The following is a 22,082-nucleotide window of genomic DNA, read 5'->3' as shown; positions in this document are numbered from 1 at the left end:
ATCTTTTAAAAATATTCAGCAGTGAGCAGGGCATGGTGGCAGCCTGTAATCCTAGCTACTCTGGAGGCAGAGGCAAGAAGATTGCAAGTTCAGGGCCAGCTGGGCAATTTAGTGAGATACTACTTCAAAATTAGAAATAAATAATATAAAAGGCTGGGGATATAGCTCAGTGATAGAGTACCTTAGAGTTTAATCCTCAGTACCACCCCCCCCCCCCAAAATCAGCTTTGAAATTGTGGAAGTTGGATTAGGTAGCTTTAAAATTTGCAGCTTGTATTGAAGAAAGGATGGTAGTCCTAAAAACAAACAACAAAAACCTTTCTCAATTCTTTAAGAGCATTTATTTTTAGGGGCTCTCTGTGTTTGTTGGCCCCTGTAGGGCTAATATGTCAAGAACAATGCACCCAAAAAGAGAGAACAAAAATCATTTTAAATTCAGAGCCATGAAAACTTTTGTGACAGTGACATCATGGTCTTCTAAATATATATTCAAAACTAAAAAGTGAACTAAATCCCAAACTTAATGTGGCTCAGAGGAAGGACTTTTCTGGGCTTTTTCTTTTCTTTCTTTCTTTCTTTTTTTTTTAGATGATTCTTAAGCGAAACAGAAATGTAGGCTGGGTGGGCAGATTCATTGATAGTACATTTTGACATTATCTGCAAATTCTCATAAGGATATTACAGATAAGATTTTGAAGAATTTGAACTACTGCAACATTTGTAATGCAAATCAATGTTAATTGCTTATGTGACATTTTAATTAATTTTTCTAAAATACAGATTTTCTTTGTTGTATTGATTGATACTGGGGATTGAACCCTGGGGCACTCACCACCAAGCTACCCCTCCACCCTTTTTTAATTTTTTGAGACAGGATCTTACTAAGTTTCCCAGGATGGTCTCACACTTGGGATCTTCCTGCCTCAGCCTCCTGAGTCACTGGGATTACAGGGGATGTGCCACCATGCCTAGGTTCTCTTTCTTCTTCTTTTTTAAACTTATACAGATAATTTAACAAGTAACTAATGGTAAATCTTAGGCATCCTCTGGCAAAAAGATAGTGATTTGTTTTTGTGTGTGACCCATTACCTGATAGTTTGTACTACCAGTCATATAACTTCAAATAAAGTTGTCTTTCTTTTCCCATTTCTTAATCACCATCCTTCCTAATTGTAGCCCCCATCGCTACCTCATTCCCTATAAAAGTAAGTTTGGAGTAAGCAGGATGGGCTGTAAGCTTTTTGCTTGTGTAGAAGGAACTCTCAGTGTTTGATTCTAGGAGATTGCTAGAGGGCCTCTTAGAAATACCCATACCACCACCACCAATGAGAGTTCAAAGACCTTTATAGTAGATAATACTGTGTGTGAATAAGAGAGGGTAGAAAAAGGTCAGAGACTATCTATCTCTTTGAGGAATGTTCAAGGAATACCGTATATATATTTCCTACATACAAAGAATTCTTTCCATTCCAACCTTCTTATAATTTTTTTTTATTCTTATGGTCTTTCCTGTAACTATGTAAGAGTTGTAGCCAGTTTACTTCAAGACACTTAAGAATATCTAAGTTGCATATTCCCATTCCTCTTCCAAACTACCATTAACAGACTGGGCCTTAGAGATTATGGTCTTGGTCATTCAATTTTGGGCTTCAGATTTGTTTTGTTATCAGGCCCACTCAAGCCTATGAAATTATATAATTTACTTACATAAGTTGCTTATGTTCTAGGGATTATTTATAAAAATCAGCAATAAAGTTAACTTTATTGAAGGTTTATGCAATTAAACAAGTATTGACTTATATTTTTAATGGGTATATTATTTGAGGCATAGGCTTAGAGTTAAAATGTGGTTACTGAATTATCGAATGCATACAATATGCCACATACTACTACTAAAAGTTTTCCAAATGCATAGAACAGTTTACACAATCATCGATAAAGTACGAGAATTCCAGTTGCACCTTGCCAAAGTGGCTATGGTTAGAATAACTTTGTTTTAATTTTAGCCATTCTAGTGGGTGCATAGTGGTCTCTTGTGGTCTTAATGTGCATTCCCCTGATGACTTTTCATATACTTATCAGCCATTTGAATATCCTCTTATGAAATACCTGTTCAGATATTTTGGCCATTTTTCTATTGGATTGATAATAATTCTTTACATATTCTGGATATGAGTTCTTTAACAATTACATTTATTACAAATATCCCAGACAGTGGTTTGCCTTTTTACTCTCTTAATGATGTTCTTTTGATGAAAAGAAGTTTTAAATTTTAATGTAGTCCAATTTATCAGTCTTTTTTTCAGTTAGTGCTTTTCTGTGTCTTGTTTAAAACATTTTTTGACTTCCTTAAGGTGGTGAAAATAATCTTGTCTCCTGAGAGGTTGATTTCTTTACCTTTTAGTGTTTGGGTCTATGATCTATCTGGGTTTATTTTTACATAAGATAGAATCAAAGGTATTTATTTCTATATTAGGTAGAATCAAAGCTTTTTCCCTGTGTGGATAAGCAGCTAATCTAGTTTCATTTATTGAAAAGTCCACCTTTTCCTTACCACACTAAATGATATTTTTGTTATCATGTGAACATATGGCTTTAAACCAAGTCTTGATACGTGGCACTTTGTTCTCCAACTTTGTTCCTAAGAAACTATTTTAAATCACCATATAGTGTCAAATAATAGTTGACTCTTTCTTTCCTCCACCTTCCCAAGCCCCTCTTGCCTCTTGACTCCACAGCTCTCAGCCAGCAGACTCACCATCTCTTCTTTTTTTTTTTTTTTTAATTTTTAGTTGTAGATGGACACAATATCTTTATTTCATTTATTTATTTTTTATGTGGTGCTGAGAATCGAACCCAGTGCCTCTTGCTCATGCTAAGCCAGCATTCTACCACTGAGCCACAACCCCAGCCCCTCACCATCTCTTTTCCATGATCATTTCATTTTTCTTTTCTTACAGTGCTGGGGATTTGAACCCAGGGCCTTATGCTTGCAAGGCAAACACTCTACCAGCTGAGCTATGTCCCCAGCCCGATCATTTCATTTTTGAAGCCAGAAGTTCTTATGTGCATCTTCTCTTCTGATGGAAGATTAATACTGAATCACCTTCACCCATTGTGTGCTCTGCCACCCTAGCTATTAATCTAGTTTAGGACTCAAGTCTGTTGCTGATTGTTGTTATTCTGACCCTTTGTATCAGATCTTCTACAGAATTCTTGGACCCAAAACCCTTTGATATTCGCTATTTATGAAGGTCTGCTTCAGCTTGCATTTTTAAATACTATTACTCACCTGATTTTCTCTTAATCATTTTTATAAGGATGTGATTTCCCATGGATAAATCTCCAAAGTACAGGAAGCTTGTCCGGATTCTGTCTTCCTGCTCTGAGCACTTTTAGCAGTAGCCTGTTCACTACACAGTTATAAGACCCTCGCATCAAATATTTGTGTTTATTATGGCTTTACTCCCTGACTGCCAAGGCAGTAGCCTTGTTACTTGTTTACTCCCCTCTAACAGGTCTTGCAGTAAGCAGGCATAAAAATAGCAAGTTCAACCACAACCCCTTATGCATGCACACACATCCGTTTGTTCAGGTTATAAAGAAATTGGGACATCTTGAAGGATGAAGAAACAGTTATTGAGTTTGCTGTGTGCCAGACGCAGTATTAAAGTAGCTCATCCATCCTTTTTTCCCCCCTCTGTTAAATAGAAATAGCTATTTAAAACCCACGTTTTATGTGTTTAAAAAAGTGGATTATCTAAGTCAAACTTAATTTGTAAATTCATTATACAAGTAATACTTCAATTAACATAAAACTTCTTTTAAGTAGAGTTAGGCTGGACACAGAGGAATTTTCTGGAAACCCTTGAGCCTCCTCCACACTGTATGGTTGACTAAAACTTATAAAGACTGGCATTCTCTTAGGTTTCTGAAGGGTGAGTTGAATCAGAGCCAAGGCCTGCTGGAGAGGAACATGTAGAACCCCAAGTTATTCCTATCAATAGGTGACTCAGTATTGAGAAGTACAAATGTTTGTAGTCTGGAAGGCTGATAGAACCTGTGTCACCTAGAAGGGGAAATAGAGTACCTTGCCAAGGTACATGAGGAAGAGAAATTACTTCCTGTGTTGTTGCCTTGGTTACAAGTTTTCTGATTCATATTTCATATTTGCATTAGTTGATTTTGAAATAAGCCTTGAACCAATAAATTATTCCATTTTTCAAACAAGGCAACATTTTAGAAAAATCTGTAGTTTTACCATGAACAGATTCTGCCAAAAAGAAACATCACACATGGTTCTTTAAAAATAAGGTATTGTAGGAATGTAAGATGGTACACACACTCTGGAAAATAATTTGGCAGCTTTTTATAAAACTAAACATGCACTTACCATGGTGCCTAGCAGTCACACTCAGCATTTATTTCAGCTAACAACTTACATTTACACAAAAACCTGAACATGAATGGTCTTAATATCTTTATTATATATACTATTTATAGTAAAATACTGGAAACAACCTGTGTCCTTTAGTGGTTAAATGGACAAACTAGTACTTCTGTATAGCAGAAAGGTACTCAGCAGTAAAAAGGACTGACCTATTGATAGATGCAACAACCAGGATAGACCTCAAGAGCATTGTGCTGGGTGAAAAAAGTCAACTTCACAGAGAAACTGACTGTATGATTACATAGCAATCTTGAAGTGACAAAACTGTGGAGCTAGAGAACAGATTAATGGTTGCCAGTCGACAAGGATGGAGAGCAGGTAGGGGCAGTTCTGTGTCTTGACAATGGTGATTGGTTATGCAGTCTCCAGGGAATGAAGTTGAACAGAACATCCAAACAGATAAATGCAGGTTCTTTTTTTAAAAAGATAAAAATTGAATAAGATCTATTAACAGTAATGTTAATATTAATGTACCAACATTGTCAGTTTCTGGTTTTGCTCTTGAATTTTTTGTTGTTGTTGTTAATTTTTTCATGACTGTCACCAAAAGACCTGACAAGAACAACCTAGAGGAAGAAAAGTTTATTTGATGCTTACAGTTTCAGTGATCTCAGTCCACAGATGGCCAACTTCATTGCTCTGGGCACAAGGTGGGGTAGAACATTGCAGTGGAAGGACATACAAGAAAAAGCAGTCAGGACAGGCAACAAGAAGCAGAGAAAGAGCTCCACTCACCAGGAACAAAATATAAACCCCAAAGGCACTCCCTCAGTGATTCTCCTGCAGCTGCACCCTACCTGCCTGCAGTTAACCCATATTAGTGGATTAATTCATTTATTAGGTTATAGCTCTCATAATCTAATCATTTCACCTCTGAACATTCTTGCATTGTCTCACACATGACTTTTTTAGGGGGATACCTCATATCTAAATCATAATAGTACCAGAGATATGTAAGATATTAACATTTCTGTACTCTATGCTATTTTTGTAATGATCTTTTAATCTATTATTTCAAAATAAAAATGTTTTAAAACAAGGTATATTATACATCCATGTTCATGGTAGCATTATCCACAATAGCCATAAGGTGGAAGCATCCCGAGTATCCTTTGATGAATAAACATGTTGTGGTAATATATATAATTGAGTTTTATTCAGCCATAAAAAGGAGTGAAAGTCTGAGATATGCTGCAGTACAAGATGAACTTTGAGGACTTTATGCAAAGTGAAATAAGCTTGGGGGACTATTGTTTAATGAGTACAGAAGACATTTTGATATTTTAAAAGATAAAAAGGAATTTCTAGAGACAGATGGTGGTGATGGTTGCACAATGTGAAATGTACCTAATGCCACTAAAGTATACACTTAAAAATGGCAGATATTATATGTATCTTGCCACATATTTTAAAAAAATTATTTGCATAAGTAACAAAGCATACCTACTTAAATGCAGATATACAACTCTCCTTGAATGCATTTAATTTAAAAAAAAATTATTCTGAATCACAAACTTATAAAAAGTTGCAAGTTCAATACAAATGACATTTTTTCCGGAATAGTTTGAGACTGCATTGCCAAACTAATGCCCTGTCACTCTCGAATATTTCAGTGTATGTTTCCTATAATCTAGTTTGTTCTCTTACATAACCACAAACTCATCAGAAGCAAGAAATTAAATTGCTTCTGTCTAATCCTTGGACTTCAAGTTTCACAATCATCCCAGTGACCTTTATAGAAAAGGATCTGGTTGAGAATCAAGTGTTGCATTTACTGTTGTCTCTTTAATCATCAATCTGAAACAGTTCTTCAGTCTTTCTTTCCTTGACTTTCATGACCTTATACTTTTAATGATTACAAGCCAACTTGTATGTAGAGTACCTGTCTGTCCATTTGGGTTTGTTTCCTCAGTAGTTCAGTTTATATATTTTTGACAAGAACATTCCAGAATTTGTCCCGTATTATTCTCATCACATCTCTTCAGGTGCTATATGAGTTCAGTATTCATCTTAATCACTTGATTCAGGTAGTGTCAGGCTTCACTGCTGTAAAGTTATACTTTTTCCCTTTGTAATTAAGTGTATTGTAGGGAAGCACTTTGAAACTGTTCTACTATCTTGTTCCCCATCTAACTTTCAGTTTATTCACTGCCATGTTTTTATCTGTGAGAACTTAGATTATTATTTTATTCAGTAGGTTATAATTTGTTCATCTTTATTTTAATACTAAATTGTCTCTGATTTGACTAGTAGGATCCCCCCTTCAGTGTGACTTTCGTTTCCTTTTGACATGTCCATATCATTATGAATGCTTTTTAAATTTTAGAAAAAGGAATCATGCTGTTAATGACTGCGTAAGTTTTGTTTTAGATTTTAAGAGTTTGTGTAGTATAGTCATATTGCCTTCTGGAGGCCTTTTAAGTATACAGTCCCAACAGCAGTATATATGTCCAGAAGTTCCTTTCCCTCTATTCTCATTGACAGTGGCAGAGTATGTTTAAATAATAGGGACTTGATAATTAGGGAGAAACTGTTAAAGATCAAATTACCTTGGACATTGAACATAAGAAAAGTTATCAGGATGTTAGACAAAAGAAAGAAAATAGGACTTATGTGTATCTTTTATTTCTTTATCATTTTCAAATCAGCAGCAGAAGATTAGCTCAGCTAAAGCTGTTATTTCTTTATGGTGCTGATTTCATAAGGAAGATAATTTAAAGTAGGTATATTACAATTTTGTCTTTTTCTTTTTTCTGACTTGGATATTTCATTCAGAATAACTCTTAGTGACTGAACCCATCACTGATCTCAAAGGTCCTACTTTTCAAAATTCCAAGCCATTCTCCACTAAGCAGATATAGGAACTTTGGGAAAGTTACTCACCAATAGGCTTATTTTCCTCATCTGTAAATTACATTTCATGATTTTTTAAAAGTACCTTTGCTCTAAAACTTGAACATGGTAGGAAACTTCATTCTAAGAGCTGGGAAAAAGTTGGCTTTCTAGCTTGCGAAACTGGTTACATTTTATAACAGATATATTCCTCATGTATCTAAACTTGGCAACTGTGAGTTTCAAGTAGTATCAGTTCATTATTAATGGGCTAGTTTATTTCAGGACTTGGGTTGGTTGTGTCCTTCCATTGCTTCTAATGTTGTCTGACTTGTAACCTCAATACAGAGGAACAGAATAAACCTGACAACTTGCATTTAAGAATTAAATATATAAAAAAGAAGACATCATAAATTAATGAGTAGGGGGAGTAGTATTCAACAAATGGGGTTATGATTATTGCTTGACTGTTTAGGAAAAAAGTCAGATCCTTACTTTACATCATACACCAAACTAGTTCTAGATATATTAAAAAATAAATGTTAAACTATAGAGGCAAATAAAAGTGAATATTTATGAAATATTGAGCTTATATGATAGCAAAATAATGAGGAAAATTACAAATGAAAATATCATTTGATTTGACTCCATTAAATTAACTTGGGGAAACAGGTTGGCAGTTTTATGAAGTTGAATATACCATGTGACCCAGCATTCACACTCCTGGATATATGTCTTGGAGAAATGAAAACTTAAGTTCACATGGTAATCTGTATGTATGTTCATAGAATCCTTATTTGCAATAGAAAAATATTGTAACAACTGAGATGTCCTATATAAAGTGAATAGACAGACAACCTGTGGTACAACTGTACAATAGAAGGCTACTTAGCAATAAAAGGAATGAACTATTGATACATGCAGCAACATGGATAGCCCTCAAGGGCATAAAACTAAATGTAAAAAGCCAGCTTCAAAGATTTACAAATTATTTTTAAAAAGTTACATATTATATAATTTTATTTACATAGCACTCTTGACATAGCAAAATTATAATGATGGAGAATAGATCAATGATTGCCAAGGATTAAAATACAAGCAAAGGTGAAATTTTTTTCATATTTTTATTGGTTCATTATAATTATACTTAGTAATGGTGGGATTCATTTTTACATATTTGTACATGCACATAATATAACAATGTATTTGTCCAGTATCATTTCCCAGTTATTGCCCCTTTGCTTCCCTTCTTTCTCCCCTGGTCCCTTTCTTCTGCTCTACTGATTTCTCTTGGATATTCACGAATCACCACCCCACAAGATAGGTGTAACTATTAAGGGGCAACCTGAGGGAGTTTTTTTGTATTCATTGAACTGTTCTTTTCCCAGTTGTAGTGATGATTAATCTATATACGTGATAACATTTCATAAAACTACATATGGACCAAAAAAGAAAAAACAAGGGAAGTCCAAACAAGACCCATACTTGAGCTAATAGTATTATACTGATATTTGTTTCCTGGTTCGACCATGTACAAACAGTCCCCAATTTATGATAGTTTGACTTAAAATTTTTCCACTTTATGATGATGTGAAAGCAGTATGCATTTAGTAGAAGTTGTAGTTGGAATTTTGAATTTTGATTTTTTTTTCCTGGTCTGGCAATATGCAGTAGGATACTTTCTCATGAGCAACAGCAAGCCACAGCTCCCAAACAGCCACACAAGCATATGTGTTGCCCTACAATGCACTGTGTTGCTAAGCTGTGATGTTCAGTAGGTGTATTAAATGCTTATTTATGTTCGTGCCTCAGAAATAACTGTGATGTTCAGTTGGTTGTGTTAAATGCATTTTTATTTTATGATAATTTTAACTTACGATGGGTTTTTGGAGATATATACCTATAATAAGTCAAGGAGCATCTGGTGATGGTAGTTTATTACCACTGAGAGAAGCTGGGTAGAATATACAAGAGCTCTCCTGTTTTTGCAGGTTCTTGTGAGCCGTAAACTACTTCAAAATTCGGGTATTAAAAAGTTAACCTTGGTTCAGAAATAAACATTGAAAAGTAAAGTGAAGGAAGTATTTGTAGAAATTAGAGGGTTTTCATGTCTTAATATATAAAGAATTCATACAAATCCATAAGGCAAGCACTGAGTCACCAGTGAATTTGAAAGAGAAATTAACAGAATAAGCAAGGGCCTGAGAGAACATTTTGTTAGGTGTACTTTTAAAGGTGTATATTCAAAATTTTCTGGAATGTACTCCCAGTGACATTGTATGCTGAAAGAGAAAAAAATATTTTGCCAATATGTTATAGCTATGTAATCTCACTTAAGAGAAACAGTTTAAATGATACAAAATAGAGGGCTGGGGTTGTGGCTTAGTGGTAGAGTGCTTGCTTAGCACATTCCAGGCACTGGGTTCGATCCTCAGCACCACATAAAATTAAATGAATATCATAAAGATATTGTGTCCATCTACAATGAAAAGATTTTTTTAAAAGATACAAAATAGAGCAGTATAAATTTGCATTGTTTTAAAGTAGCTTTGAGAGAATTTTGGAAGACTTTATTATATGTAATCTCTTCCCTCAAAAAAAATTTTTTTTTACAGGTATAAATTAATTAGAAAGCAACTGAACAATGGAGCCAGACATCATTCGAATGTACTCTTCATCCCCACCACCTCTAGACAATGGAGCAGAGGATGATGATGATGATGAATTTGGGGAATTCGGTGGATTTTCAGAAGTCAGCCCTTCTGGCATAGGGTTTGTTGATTTTGATACACCAGATTATACTCGTCCCAAGGAAGAGTTTGTATCTTCAAACCATTTTATGCCAATTCATGATTTCTCAGAAGACGTAGATAGCCTTACAAGCTTTAAGTCCATTAAAAATGGTAATGATAAGGACATCACTGCTGAACTTTCTTCTCCTGTGAAAGGTCAGTCTGATGTTTTACTTTGTACCACCAGCAAAGAAATTATTTCATCTAAAACTTTAGATACTTCTACTGATGGCATGGAAGGTCCAGGAGATTTAAACAAAGTAATAGAGCAGAGACAGAATGTTGAAACACCTGAAAGTTTCTCTCCAGGAGATTTTAGAACTGATATGAACGTTGTTCATCAAAACAAGCAGTTAGAGAACTGCAATGGTGAAAAGCCTCCTTGTCTGGAGATTCTAACAAATGGGTTTGCAGGGTTGGAAACTGTAAATCCTCAGGGAACAGATGATCTGGACAATGTAGCTGATTCAAAGGGACGAGAGCCTTTGAGCACTCATAGCACTGAGTATAATTTAGACTTTGCACCTAGTCCTGCTGAAGAATTTGCAGATTTTGCCACATTTTCCAAAAAGGAAAGGATACAACTAGAAGAAATAAGATGTGCAGTTTTAAATGAGAGAGATGCTCTAACCATTCAGGAAAACAACAAAATTAACAGAGTCAGTGAACTGAATTCTGTAAAAGAAGTGTCTTTGCTTAAAAGTTTTGATGATAAAGGAGACACTGATGGCAAGGATCAGGTGTGTGTTTCAGAAATAAGCATAGCAACTAACAGAAGTTTCAGTGTTGAAAAACAAGGCCTTGCAATGCTACAACAGGATGATTTTTTAAATTCAAGCAATCAGTCAAAGGTTTGGAGTTTGGTAGATTCAGCTGATAATTCAGAAGCCATTAGGAGAGAACAATGTAAAACTGAGGAAAAACTACATTTAGTTACTTCGAAATATGCTGACCTATGCATGGATTCTATTAAAACTTTTGATGCTGATGAAGTTGGTTCTTCCAAAGAAGAAAGTAGAAAGTTTACTAATTCCCAAAACCCAAACATTGGTCCTACAGAAGAGAATGTTTTGGATGATTCCATAAGTGTAAAAAATGGTGATAGTAGTAATGAATTTGTGACTTGCAATGATACCAATGAGGATGATTTTGGTGACTTTGGCACAGCCAGTGGCACCACTCCACCTTTCATCACTGGTACTCAAGATTCAATGAGTGATGTCACTTTTGAAGAGTCCTCAGAGCACTTTCCACATTCTAGTGAACCGGGTGATGACTTTGGAGAATTTGGGGATACAAATGCTGTTTCTTGCCTGGAGGAAGTGATATTTACTAATTCAGACATGAAGCAGACTTCTGATAGTTTATCAGAGGAATGTCAGTTGGCAAGAAAGTCTAGTGGAACAGGCACTGAACCTGTTTCAAAACTGAAAAATGGGCAAGATAGTGAGTTTGGAGATTTTGATTCAGTGCCAAATATTCAAGATGACTGCAGTGCTTTTCAAGACTCTGATGACTTTGCAGACTTCAGTTCAGCTGGTCCTAGCCAAGTTGTAGATTGGAATGCTTTTGGGGATGAACAAAAAGATGGTTGTTCCTGGGCTGCTTTTGGAGATCAGCAGGCTACTGAAGCTTATCATCGAAAGGAAGTCTGGCAGTCACATAGGACAGATGAAAATGTTGATACTCCAGGAACCCCCAAGATGCACAGTATCCCTTCAGCAACTTCCAAAGAAGCAGTTGCTAGTGGCCATTTACAGGAATCAGCCACTTCCATTCAGGTATTTACTAGTTTTCTCTATTTTTTATGATATATTAATTGCTGTGAAGACTTCCAATTCAGCTTTTTAAAAAATATTTTTTCAATTGAGTACCTGTTAAAGGAATCTCTTTATATGTAATATGTAATGTTTGCCCACTTTGTAGATTGGTTACCTTTTTACAACCCTTTGAGAAATTATAAATAGTCCTGTAATAAAACTTGATAAGATTTTTATCCCAATGAGTTTCCTTAAGAGTTACAGAAATTTGCCAGTTTTGCTAACTGTAGTGGCACATGCCCATAATCCTAGGGATTCAGAAAGGCTGAAGCAGGAGGATCACTAGATTCAAGGGTAGCCTTAGCAACTTAAGGAGACCCTGCCTCGAAATAAAAAATTAAAAGACCTGAAGGGGGCTGGGGAGATAGCTCAGTCAGTAGAGTGCTTGCCTTGTAAGCACAAGGCCCTGGGTTCGATCCCCAGCACCCAAAAAAAAAGACCTGGGGGATGTAGCTTAATGGTAGGGCCCCTCTGGGTTCCATCTCAAGTACCACCAAAAAAAATTAAGATGTGTGTAATAGTTACTGAAATTTGCCCATTTGATTTTTGGTGAGTGTAAATATTATCTGTGTAAAAAATTATCAGTAAGCTTGTCTAGCACTGTTCTTAGCCCCAGGGATAGAGCAGTTAACAAAAGAAGCTAAGTCTCTTCTGTGAAGGTTTTCTAACATTAAAGAAGAAAAGGGAAGTAGAAGGGAAACAGAAAATAGATAAGCAAGAGTGTGTTGGGAAGTAATATTTACTAATGAGAAAAAAATAACTAGGACTTCGCAATATTTTGCATATAAGGTGACATTTAGGGCAGTAACTCTTTTTTACCTTATCTCTAATACATGGCATGTAGCAAGCACTTAACACTTGTTGAAACAATTAAAAATTTTCAATGAAAAAATAATATATTAATAAACTAATTATTCCAGTAAGTCCTATTTTTACCTTTACATGATTTGTTTTTAAGTTAAGCTGAGATTTAGAAGATTTTTTTTTTTCTTAAGATTCAGGAAGAGGGAAAAAATGCTGTTAATTTTGTCCATCAAAGATTTAGAAGATTTGAGGTACAGTTTTGAGGGGGTTGTTTTTGTCGTTTTGTTTCTGTTTTTGCAGTAGGGGTATTGAACTTTTATTTTTTGTTTTGAGATAGTCTTGCTAAGTTGCCGAGGCTGGACTTGAACTTGTGATCTTCCTGCCTCAGCCTACTGAGTATTAAGTACAGTTTCAAATGCAGGAGAGAGCAAGCAGAATTTGAAATCTCATTTTGTGCTGAAACTGTAGTGACTTGAAGGATAGGAAAAGAACTAGGAAAAAAGGCAGTTTTGAACTAAATCATTTGACAGCTACAGAAAGACCTGGGTTGAGGGTGTGAGATCAATTAAGGTTAGTTCTCAAACAAGAATTGACTGTAGGTTAACTTACTGTGGTTGTATTTATTTGCTTAGAAGATTTATTAAATTTACTTTTCCTATAATAGACCCTAGAGGAGTAGCTCTACATCCAGGTTGTTCCCTAGTCCTAAGTTGTATCCTTTTGCCTTTCCTCAGCCCTAGGATGGGTAAGGGGGCACTCCCTTAAAAATCACTGCTATATATCACTGATTGATCACAGTTTGCAAACTTTATTTCTCTGGTTATCTTTTGCTGAGAAACCCATTTTCAACTGGAGGTATTTCAAAGTGTGTGTTAATTGAACTGGTTATACATCATTGTTTGATACCTTTGACACATTAAGTATAACTAAAAAGAACCAATTAAAAAAAGGTATTAGGGAAATTAGGCTATTACCAGTTGATGTACATAGCTGATCATTTTTCAGTTGACTTTGGGTGTCTAAATTGTCTACTTTGCTAGTTCAGTTATTACATGGTTTGACTAATGTATATTATTCCTGTCAAGTAATTTATTATTGAGGCAGAACCTTGGAATTTTAAACACAAGTGAACCAATTATAATGCAAAATGAAGACTGTTGGGTTTTGACCTAACAGTTTGCCTACTTAGTTTCATCTCACTAGAGTATAGGATGACATTGGTATTGAATGATCTTTAATTTGTAGCCTTAGAACTTTTAACATCATCAGATAATGAATTTTTAAAATATGACCACTTTAAATAGCAGTTTCTTGCATCATACAAGTTGATTGAAGTTATTTATTTATAATTTGATAACCGAATATAGGAGATAATAAAGCATGGAATCTGATAGATCTGAGTTTGAATCTCAACTTAAACTACCATAACTTAAAGTTTCAATAAATATAGCTTTCTCTTGGCTTATTGCAATTATTTGTTACTTAGGTGGGGAAAATTCCATCAAGAATAAATTTTTCAAATTCAAAAAATGTTCTTAGTCAAATTAATTTACAGCTGCCGGTGCAGTGTACCTCAGAGAGTTTAAGCCTTACTTTTAGAACCATACATGAGAAAAAAGGTAGTCTCCTTTTAGTGAATAATTTTTTCCTGAGAACTCAGGGTCTAGTATATTTTAACATTGTTATGAATGACAAGTAGTAGACCGGAGGTGTAGTTCAGTGGTAGAGCACTTGTATCGCATACTCGAAGCCTGGATCCAATCCCCATTACTGAAAAAAAAAAAAAAAAAAAAAAAGTACAAATCAGAAAGAGGTCAAAACTGTTCTTTACTTTTTGGGCTAAGATATGAAACAAAAACAAAAACAACAACCACAACAAAGCCTCCTTATTTTCAAAGAAGTCTTTTTGTTCCACCTAAAGATAATTATGATGTTATTTAAACATTTTCTTTTGACTTTTAATACTTTAGAAAGAAACCTTGATTAAAATAGCCAAGATGCCTTTTTCTTAGATGTATGTTAAAAGAGCTAAATGTCATAAGCATTGCATTTAACACTGAACTTTTATAAGTTTTTTAACTATTGCTCTGAATGTTACTTGAGAAGTTAAAGGTTTAAAAACTAAGAATGTCACATAAAAGGAAAAGAAGAAAATCACTTATTCTTTGGTTTGTGCTATTTTGAGATTAAGTTACTGAGTTTTTTTTCCCACCAGAAAGTTTGCATTCTCTAACTGAATGTAACCAATCTTACATTTTCAACTTCATTTATTTAATCATTTACCTGAAATTGTGTGCTAGTTTTCCCTTCTGTGGGTGAACATTTGAACTTATGATTGAAACAGAAGCAAGTAACAAAGTAAAGAAATTAAGACTTAAGATTTTGGCCTTAAGGATCTTTGGTTTCCTTAAGTATTTGGATAGCATTTCCTTTTGCTATTTTTCCCTCAGAAAATTTGACATTCTGGTTTTTTTTTTTTTTTTTTTTTTTTGGTAGATGGACAGACTACTTCTATTTTATCTATTTATTTTTATGTGGTGCTGCTGAGGATCAAACCCAGTGCCTCATACATGCTAGGCAAGCACTCTGCCACTGAGCTACAGCCCCAGCTCCAACATTCTGGTCTTTAGTTCCAAAGTAGATAGACATACTCTTATTAGATTTATCTAGAAATTGTCCAAAAAGAGCAAATCATCTTTTTTTAACTTGGTGACTTTTAGATAGCTTGAAATTGGGAATTGTAAGTATACAAGTGTAGATTATACTTGATATCTTACTTAATATTTAATAGTGGTAAGACATAAGGTATCCTCTTAAATGGAAGATTACTCAGTGGATTTTATGTTTCTTCTAAATATCCACTTAAGTGCAAGACCTGATGCTATCAATATTGAAACTATTGGCATTAATCAATGTCTATTCCTGAGCAAGAAAGGAAAACTAACTGGACACATGTTGAAGGAATTTTAACAGTTGCTTTAAATACATACTTTAAAGGAGACAGGCATTTGAGTTGCCTAAGAAGCAGAATCTAGAACTCTAGATGCCCGTCTTTATGCATCCTTCTGGAAAGGTGAATTAAATTTGTGGCACACTTTTATCATTTTTATCAAGTGTACACTTTTATCAAATGTAGTCATTTATAAAATAGAGAGGTATTAGGTTTTCTAGAGAAAGAGAACCAATAAATGGGATTGGGAGGGCCAGAGAGGGTGGAGAGAAGGAAGGAATAAATTGATTTAAGAGTGAGAAGTCCCAAAATACAGCGGGGAAGCTAGAGACCCAATAGGCTAATATAGTTCCATTCTGCTCTGAAGGCCTGAGAACCAGGAAAGCCAATAGTTTAAGTTCTGAAAGCCATCAGCCTTTAGACCTAAGAAGACCAATTTTTGTCAGGTGCAGAGTTGCACACCTATAATCCCAGAGGCTGAGGCAAGAGGATCACAAGTTTGAGACCAACCTCACCAACTTAGCAAGGCCCTAAGCAACTAAGCAAAACTGTCAAAATAAAAAGGGCTAGGAATGTGGCTCAGTGGTAAAGCACCCCTGGGTTAAATCCCCACTACCTCCCCACCCCCCCAAAAAAGATGAGCCAATTTTTCACGAGTCCAAATGCAGGAAAAGATTGTTGCCTCCACTCAGAAAGTCAGGAAGGAGTAGTTCCTTCTTACTCAGTGTTTTTGTTCTATTCAGGTCTTTAATAGGGCAAGGCCCACTCACATTAGAGAGGATAGTCTGCTTTATTCAGTCTACCAGTCCAAATGTTGATCCTCATCCAAAAGCACACTCACATGTTTGATCAAAGGTCCGGGCACCCCATGGGCTAGTCAAGTTGATACATAAAATTACCATCACAAGAGAGAATACCGTATGTCCATATATTGCTTTCAGGATTTTTGGAAAACTTGCAACCGATTTGTGACTTGTGTATACCATTTGAGAAATGTTGCACTACATAATATAGCTTATTTGCACCAATAGATGAAATGGCTGCTTATATCCCACAGGACTTTCTTCCCTATCACCAGACATAGAAAGATAACAGAACTGGGAATGAGTAAAAGTGAATTTGTGCATAATGTTTTGCCCCCTTTGATTAATTTAAGCCTTTGGGTAACTGGGTACTAGGGCACGCAGCTGTAATCCCAGCTACACTTGGGAGGCTGAGGTAGAAAGTTTACAAGTTTGAGCCTGGGCTGGGTATAATATAGCAAAACCTCACGCCCCCTTCTCAAAAATGAAATCTAATGTGGTTTCAAAAAAGTAAAAATAATTTTGGAGAAATAAGACAATGGTAAAAGAGAAAAGCTGTAAAAGTGAGATACCTTTGGAGATGTGATATAGCCAAGGGTTACATTATGACTTTTTCATGAGCCCCCTTCTCTATAAAAGATTTTTTAAATTCAATTTTATGACTTGAAATAAAGATGATTAATATTAAATACTAAACATTTTCATGAACCCCTAAAAATATTGTGAACCCTAGGCATATAGCATAGTGATTAAAAGAAGGTGCTGTAGTCATGTTAGTTCCAGGGATTTGGAGTAACTTGCATGAGCAACTTTCCTGAGCCTTAAGATATACAGAATAATACTATCAGCAAGGGGTGAGTTCAGTAGTAGACTGTTTGCCTAGCACACATGAGTTCCTGGGTTCAGTGCCTGGGACAATGGGGAAGAAAAGCATATAAAGAATAATCATTGTACTCACTTTAGAACTCTCATTATGAGGATAAATGAAATTATGCCTGTAAAGATGCTAAGGAGAGCACTTTGTACATAGTGAGTGCTAAGTAAATGTTAACTGTTACTGAATAACCTCAGAAACTTTTTGAAAAACGGTTCTCAAAGGTGCAGGGAATAGTGTTGCTAAGTGTATGTTTGGTTAAGAGTGGAAAGAGAGAGGCAACTCAGTTTGTATAGCAGTGCCTCTAGTTCTGCCTCTTGGCAACATATTCACCTTTCAAGCTATTTTGAGAGAAAAAGATCCTGCTTTGGGATAGTTACCATTTTCAGAATGGTTTTGATAGGTAGAAATGCATATGAATCCAAGTAGCAGACCTGCTGGACTGTTAATTTGTTTCACAGTTAATTGAATACTAAGGGAAAATTAAAGGGGAGTCTGGCACCTGCCTTGAAGAGCATTTGATTTTTCAACCCTACATTTATCAGAGCCCCAGTTCTTAAAGTGTTTAATAGCCAGGTGTACTCCTGTTTGTCATATTTAGAATTTGGTGCTTGTGTGTGTAGGATGACTTGATTGAGTTACATAAACTAGTATTCAGCTAACCCATCACCAGTTTCCTTATTTCATGGTTTCAAGGGAGAATCAATGACCCTTTTTCTCTTCTTTATACTTTGAAGTTAAAGATATTTAAAATTCGAGTAATTTGTGTGAATGTTTTTGTACTTAGTGTACCATTTAGTTAATATTGTGGCCTTAGCTAATTATTTAGACTGCTAAGTGTGTGTGCACTTATTACCTTCATGTTCATTTAGAGTCCAACACTTACTGTTCAGTAAATGTTTGCAACTGTGTTAGATGAAATTATTTGCTTTTTAAAATATGATCATCATCACAGTACTTAACAGGGGATCCATTGTCTAATGACTGGAAATATTTGAAAGACCACAAAAAGTGGGTAAAAGTATGATTTGGTGAAAAGAATGTAGGCCTTGAAGTCAAACTTTGGGTCACATTCTTGCTGTACACAATAAAATTGTGGTTAATGACCTTAAGCTCCCTGAGCTTCAATTGGCTTATCTGTAATATGGAGACAATAATACTTTTCTGAGGGGTTTCTTTTAGAAGATTCCTCAAGTGTTATATGTACAGCATTAAGCATAGTATAGCAAATAGAAAGCATTCAACTATAGTTATCAATACATTATATAAATCTGTCCTGCCTATGTACAAGAACGATTAAGATGGCTTATAATAAGATATACTTTCATAAATAGAACAGTTATGCCCTAGTCCTAAACAAAAGTGGAGTGCTTCCTGTACCCCCTTTTCCCCCAATGCACTTTGATTTAGTTAGGATTCCCATACCATGTGCAGGAACCTCAATACTAGAGATTCAAAAATAACACATAGTTCATTCCCTCAAAAACTACTGTAATTTTCAGAAATTAAACCTCTAGAACTGCTTTCATAACTACAGGTGGTTTGAGAGTACCTACTCTGAGACTACACTTCCTGAGTTAGGGTTCATCCTCCCCATTTAATATGCATGTGACCAGAGTCAAGTTAATTTAACCTCTCTGTGCTCCATTTTTCTCATCCAGAAAATGGAAGTAATATTGTTACCTTTCTTATATGGTTCTTATGAAACTTCAATGAGCTAATATTTGTGAGGCATTTAGAATAATGCCTGGCTCATGGGAAGCACTATGTAAATATTAAACAAAACTATAATGCATCAAATCAGGCTTTTGCAGTTTGAGTATGTTCAAAGAACATCTTTTGATTTTTTGCTGAATTTAGTTCTTCACTTTCCTGAAATGGGTTATACTGATGTTGTTTGCTTTATATTTGCTGCCTTATCTGTATAAGGAAAGCAGAGATCAGCCAGTAAGAATTTATCACTAATTCTAAATAATAAGATATAATTTTGTGGAATTTTACTCTAATACAGTCTTCATGTACTGGAACATATTAATAAATGTCACTATTCAGTGTAATCTTTGTCTAAGTAATTTAGCTACAGACTTAAAAAAAACTAAAAGTGCTCTCATTGAAGCAAAAGCAGGAGTAAACTTGTCTGTAGAGCAACAGAAGTAATATAAACAAAATTCCTTTTTATTCATAAACATTAGAACAAATCCAAGTATAATATTTTACTTTATTGACTAGTTTGGTGAGATACTAAATTTTATGCTCAAAGTAACAATGTTTTTTTTTATTATTATTATTGTCTGATTACAGTCTCATGGAAAATCTTTCTTGAAAGACACAGAAGACTGTTTTTTATGGTAGATTAGTTTCTCTTTTTCTGAGCATCATATTAGTCGTATTCTTGTAACCTGTTCTACTTATCAAGTTACTTGGGATGATATTCCATTACATTTTTGAACTTTTAGCTTTATCGTGCTTTGGGGGAAGCAGATTACTCTTAAATGCACCTACTGTATGCTTTGTACACTTTGTGTTTCATAATATAATCAAGACTTAACTCACAAATGCCAATAACTCTATCACCAATATCCAAGCACTTACTTGCTTGGAGTAGCAGTTACAGATTCTCTTTAAATAAGAGGTTCCTTAAAGAACAGATACTTGAAAACGAAAACTATGTTTTCTCCCACACACTCAACAGCAAGATCTTGGGAAGGAAGCAAAATACTTTGATTTAATTTTTTGATACATCCTAATATGGTAGAAATTAATTGACTGAAACAAGTAGTTTCATTATGATTTAGAGTGCTAAATGGGACTTAGAGAAACATTCTTAGTGAATTTTGAGTCTAGTGTGTGTTTGGTGGGCTGATTTTTCTGTGTGTGTGTGTGTGTGTGTGTGTGTGTGTGTGTGTGTGTATTGGGGACTGAACTCAAGGCAATCACACATGCTAGGCAAGTGTAGACCACAGGGCTACATCCCAGCATCTTGAGCCCAGTTTTGACTCTATTTTATTCCTGGGCAGGCTGCTGTTAAAGTATCATCTGTGTAAGAAAGTAGTAATGATTAAAGTTGCCTCTTCTAACACACACTGGGTGCCCAGTATTCATTTCCTAATTCATCATTCCCCCTGTGATGTAGATAGACCTGGTTATGTCCAGATTATAAGTGAATTATAAGCCCCTGGGTCTGCAGCCTTCTATCAAAGTGTTATATCAGCCATTTACTTACTGGAATTAACTAGTAATAAATGCAGTTTGGCATCATTTGTTGCCATGAACAAGATAGTAGTGAAAATTATTTTTACAGGATGCTCTTACCATCAACTTGGTCTCATGGATAGTTGGAAGTTGATACACTTTTTTAAAGTAAAAATGCCAGAACAAATTTAATTTAATCAAATCTTTGTTAATTCTTTTAGCTGCTTGGTGATGCTGTTAGTGGATTCTGGTTATTTGATATTTACTTATTGCTCTACTTCAGGGGTTGACAAAGTATGACCCAGGGGACAAATCCGTGCTGCCTATTTTTGTAAAAACAAGTTTCATTGGAACACACAATGTTTGTTTATCAATGGACTTCAAAACCCAAAATGTTTACTCTTTGGCTTTATATTGAAAAGACTGACAGCTCTGACCCCACCTCATTCAACAAAGGATCTGAAGCAGTCAAATTTTCTAACTCTAAAGATGTATGAAACGTTTCTTAACGGTGTTCATGTAATTTACATCTTTTGTGGGAAAAGGTTGAAGAAGTAAATTAAGGTGATTAATGTGATGTTTCTTTTCCTCAAGTACTTTCCATTCATTTGAGAATTTATTCACTATTACACGTTATCTGTAATATTGCCCAGTTGATTTAATGTGTTTTTTCTTTCTCCAGGTGATAAGCTTTTTTTTCTCCCCTCTCCCTATAAAAAGATAACAGAATAGAAGAAAGATTTTAATTTAAGAGAAATAAAAATTGGCCATATGTGAGTTTTTATTTACCTTCCTTGTCCAGGAGGAGCCAATGCTTATCAGGTTTCCAATTAGAAAGTTATCTGATCCCTTTAAAAGTAATGTCTGTCCCTTCCCTCTGTGGGTCCCCTTGACACACTCAAGTTTCACAAGCCTTGGGATCTTGCATCTACCCTTTACTTTAGGGTTCATAATTGAGAGTGAAAACCTTTTCCCAGCATACACATGAATATAATGAAGGTGACAGAGTAACTTTTGTAGAGTTATTAGCAGGAGAGTACCTAGAGACTAATTATTCATTGTTAAGTTTTTTTGTTCTGGTTCAGCTTCCAAAAGAGATTTGGGTTTGGAAAATGTGTTTATGAAATTTTTTCCTTTTTATTTTTTTATTTTTCTTGGCTCCTGACTGTACTAGACAACAGAAATTAAGCATTCACATTTTTTTTTTAAATGACTGGATAGTACACTTACTCTTCCTGCTGGTTTTAACTCATTAACAGTTTGTATTCCTCTTTGATGTTTAAATAGTGAATTGGGCAGAGTTTGAAAATATCTTGCTTGTGTCTACGATACAGTTAGGAAAATAGGAATGAATATTTCTACAGGTTGCACATGTGCGGTAAGCCTGGTGTTACCTCCCTTCCCCCCCCAAAAAAAAAAGTTAAATAAATCCAATAAGTTTGAATTAATAAAAAATACTTCAAAGAAATTTATTCTTTAGGTGAAAATATGGAATATTCAAATTTTACTTGCAAATAAGATAGTTTCTGTTTTAAAATATACATACACATGCAACAAAGAAGAGT

The 22,082-nt window shown here is 35.0% G+C and overlaps 1 protein-coding gene across 6 annotated transcripts in view; it reads left to right on the top strand.

Annotated features, from left to right (window-relative positions):
• AFTPH (aftiphilin) overlaps positions 1-22,082 on the top strand; it is a 63,625-nt gene that overhangs the window by 12,760 nt on the left and 28,783 nt on the right. For 5 of the 6 annotated variants that reach the window (XR_013759141.1, XM_079110449.1, XM_079110448.1 and 2 more), the window contains one exon: positions 9,898-11,855. Coding sequence is in view for 5 of the 6 variants with exons in the window: in XM_079110449.1 (XP_078966575.1) it covers positions 9,927-11,855 (1,929 nt within the window). In the remaining variant the exon portion in view is untranslated. Of the gene's footprint in view, positions 1-9,273; positions 9,308-9,897; positions 11,856-22,082 lie in introns of all 6 variants that reach the window. The other variant, XM_079110450.1, reaches the window with a different exon arrangement.

Source organism: Sciurus vulgaris, assembly GCF_902686455.1.
Source record: "Sciurus vulgaris genome assembly, chromosome: 14".
NCBI classification, from domain to species: Eukaryota; Metazoa; Chordata; class Mammalia; order Rodentia; family Sciuridae; genus Sciurus; species Sciurus vulgaris.
Note: the sequence above shows the minus strand (reverse complement) of the source record. Positions and strands in the feature narration are given on the sequence as shown.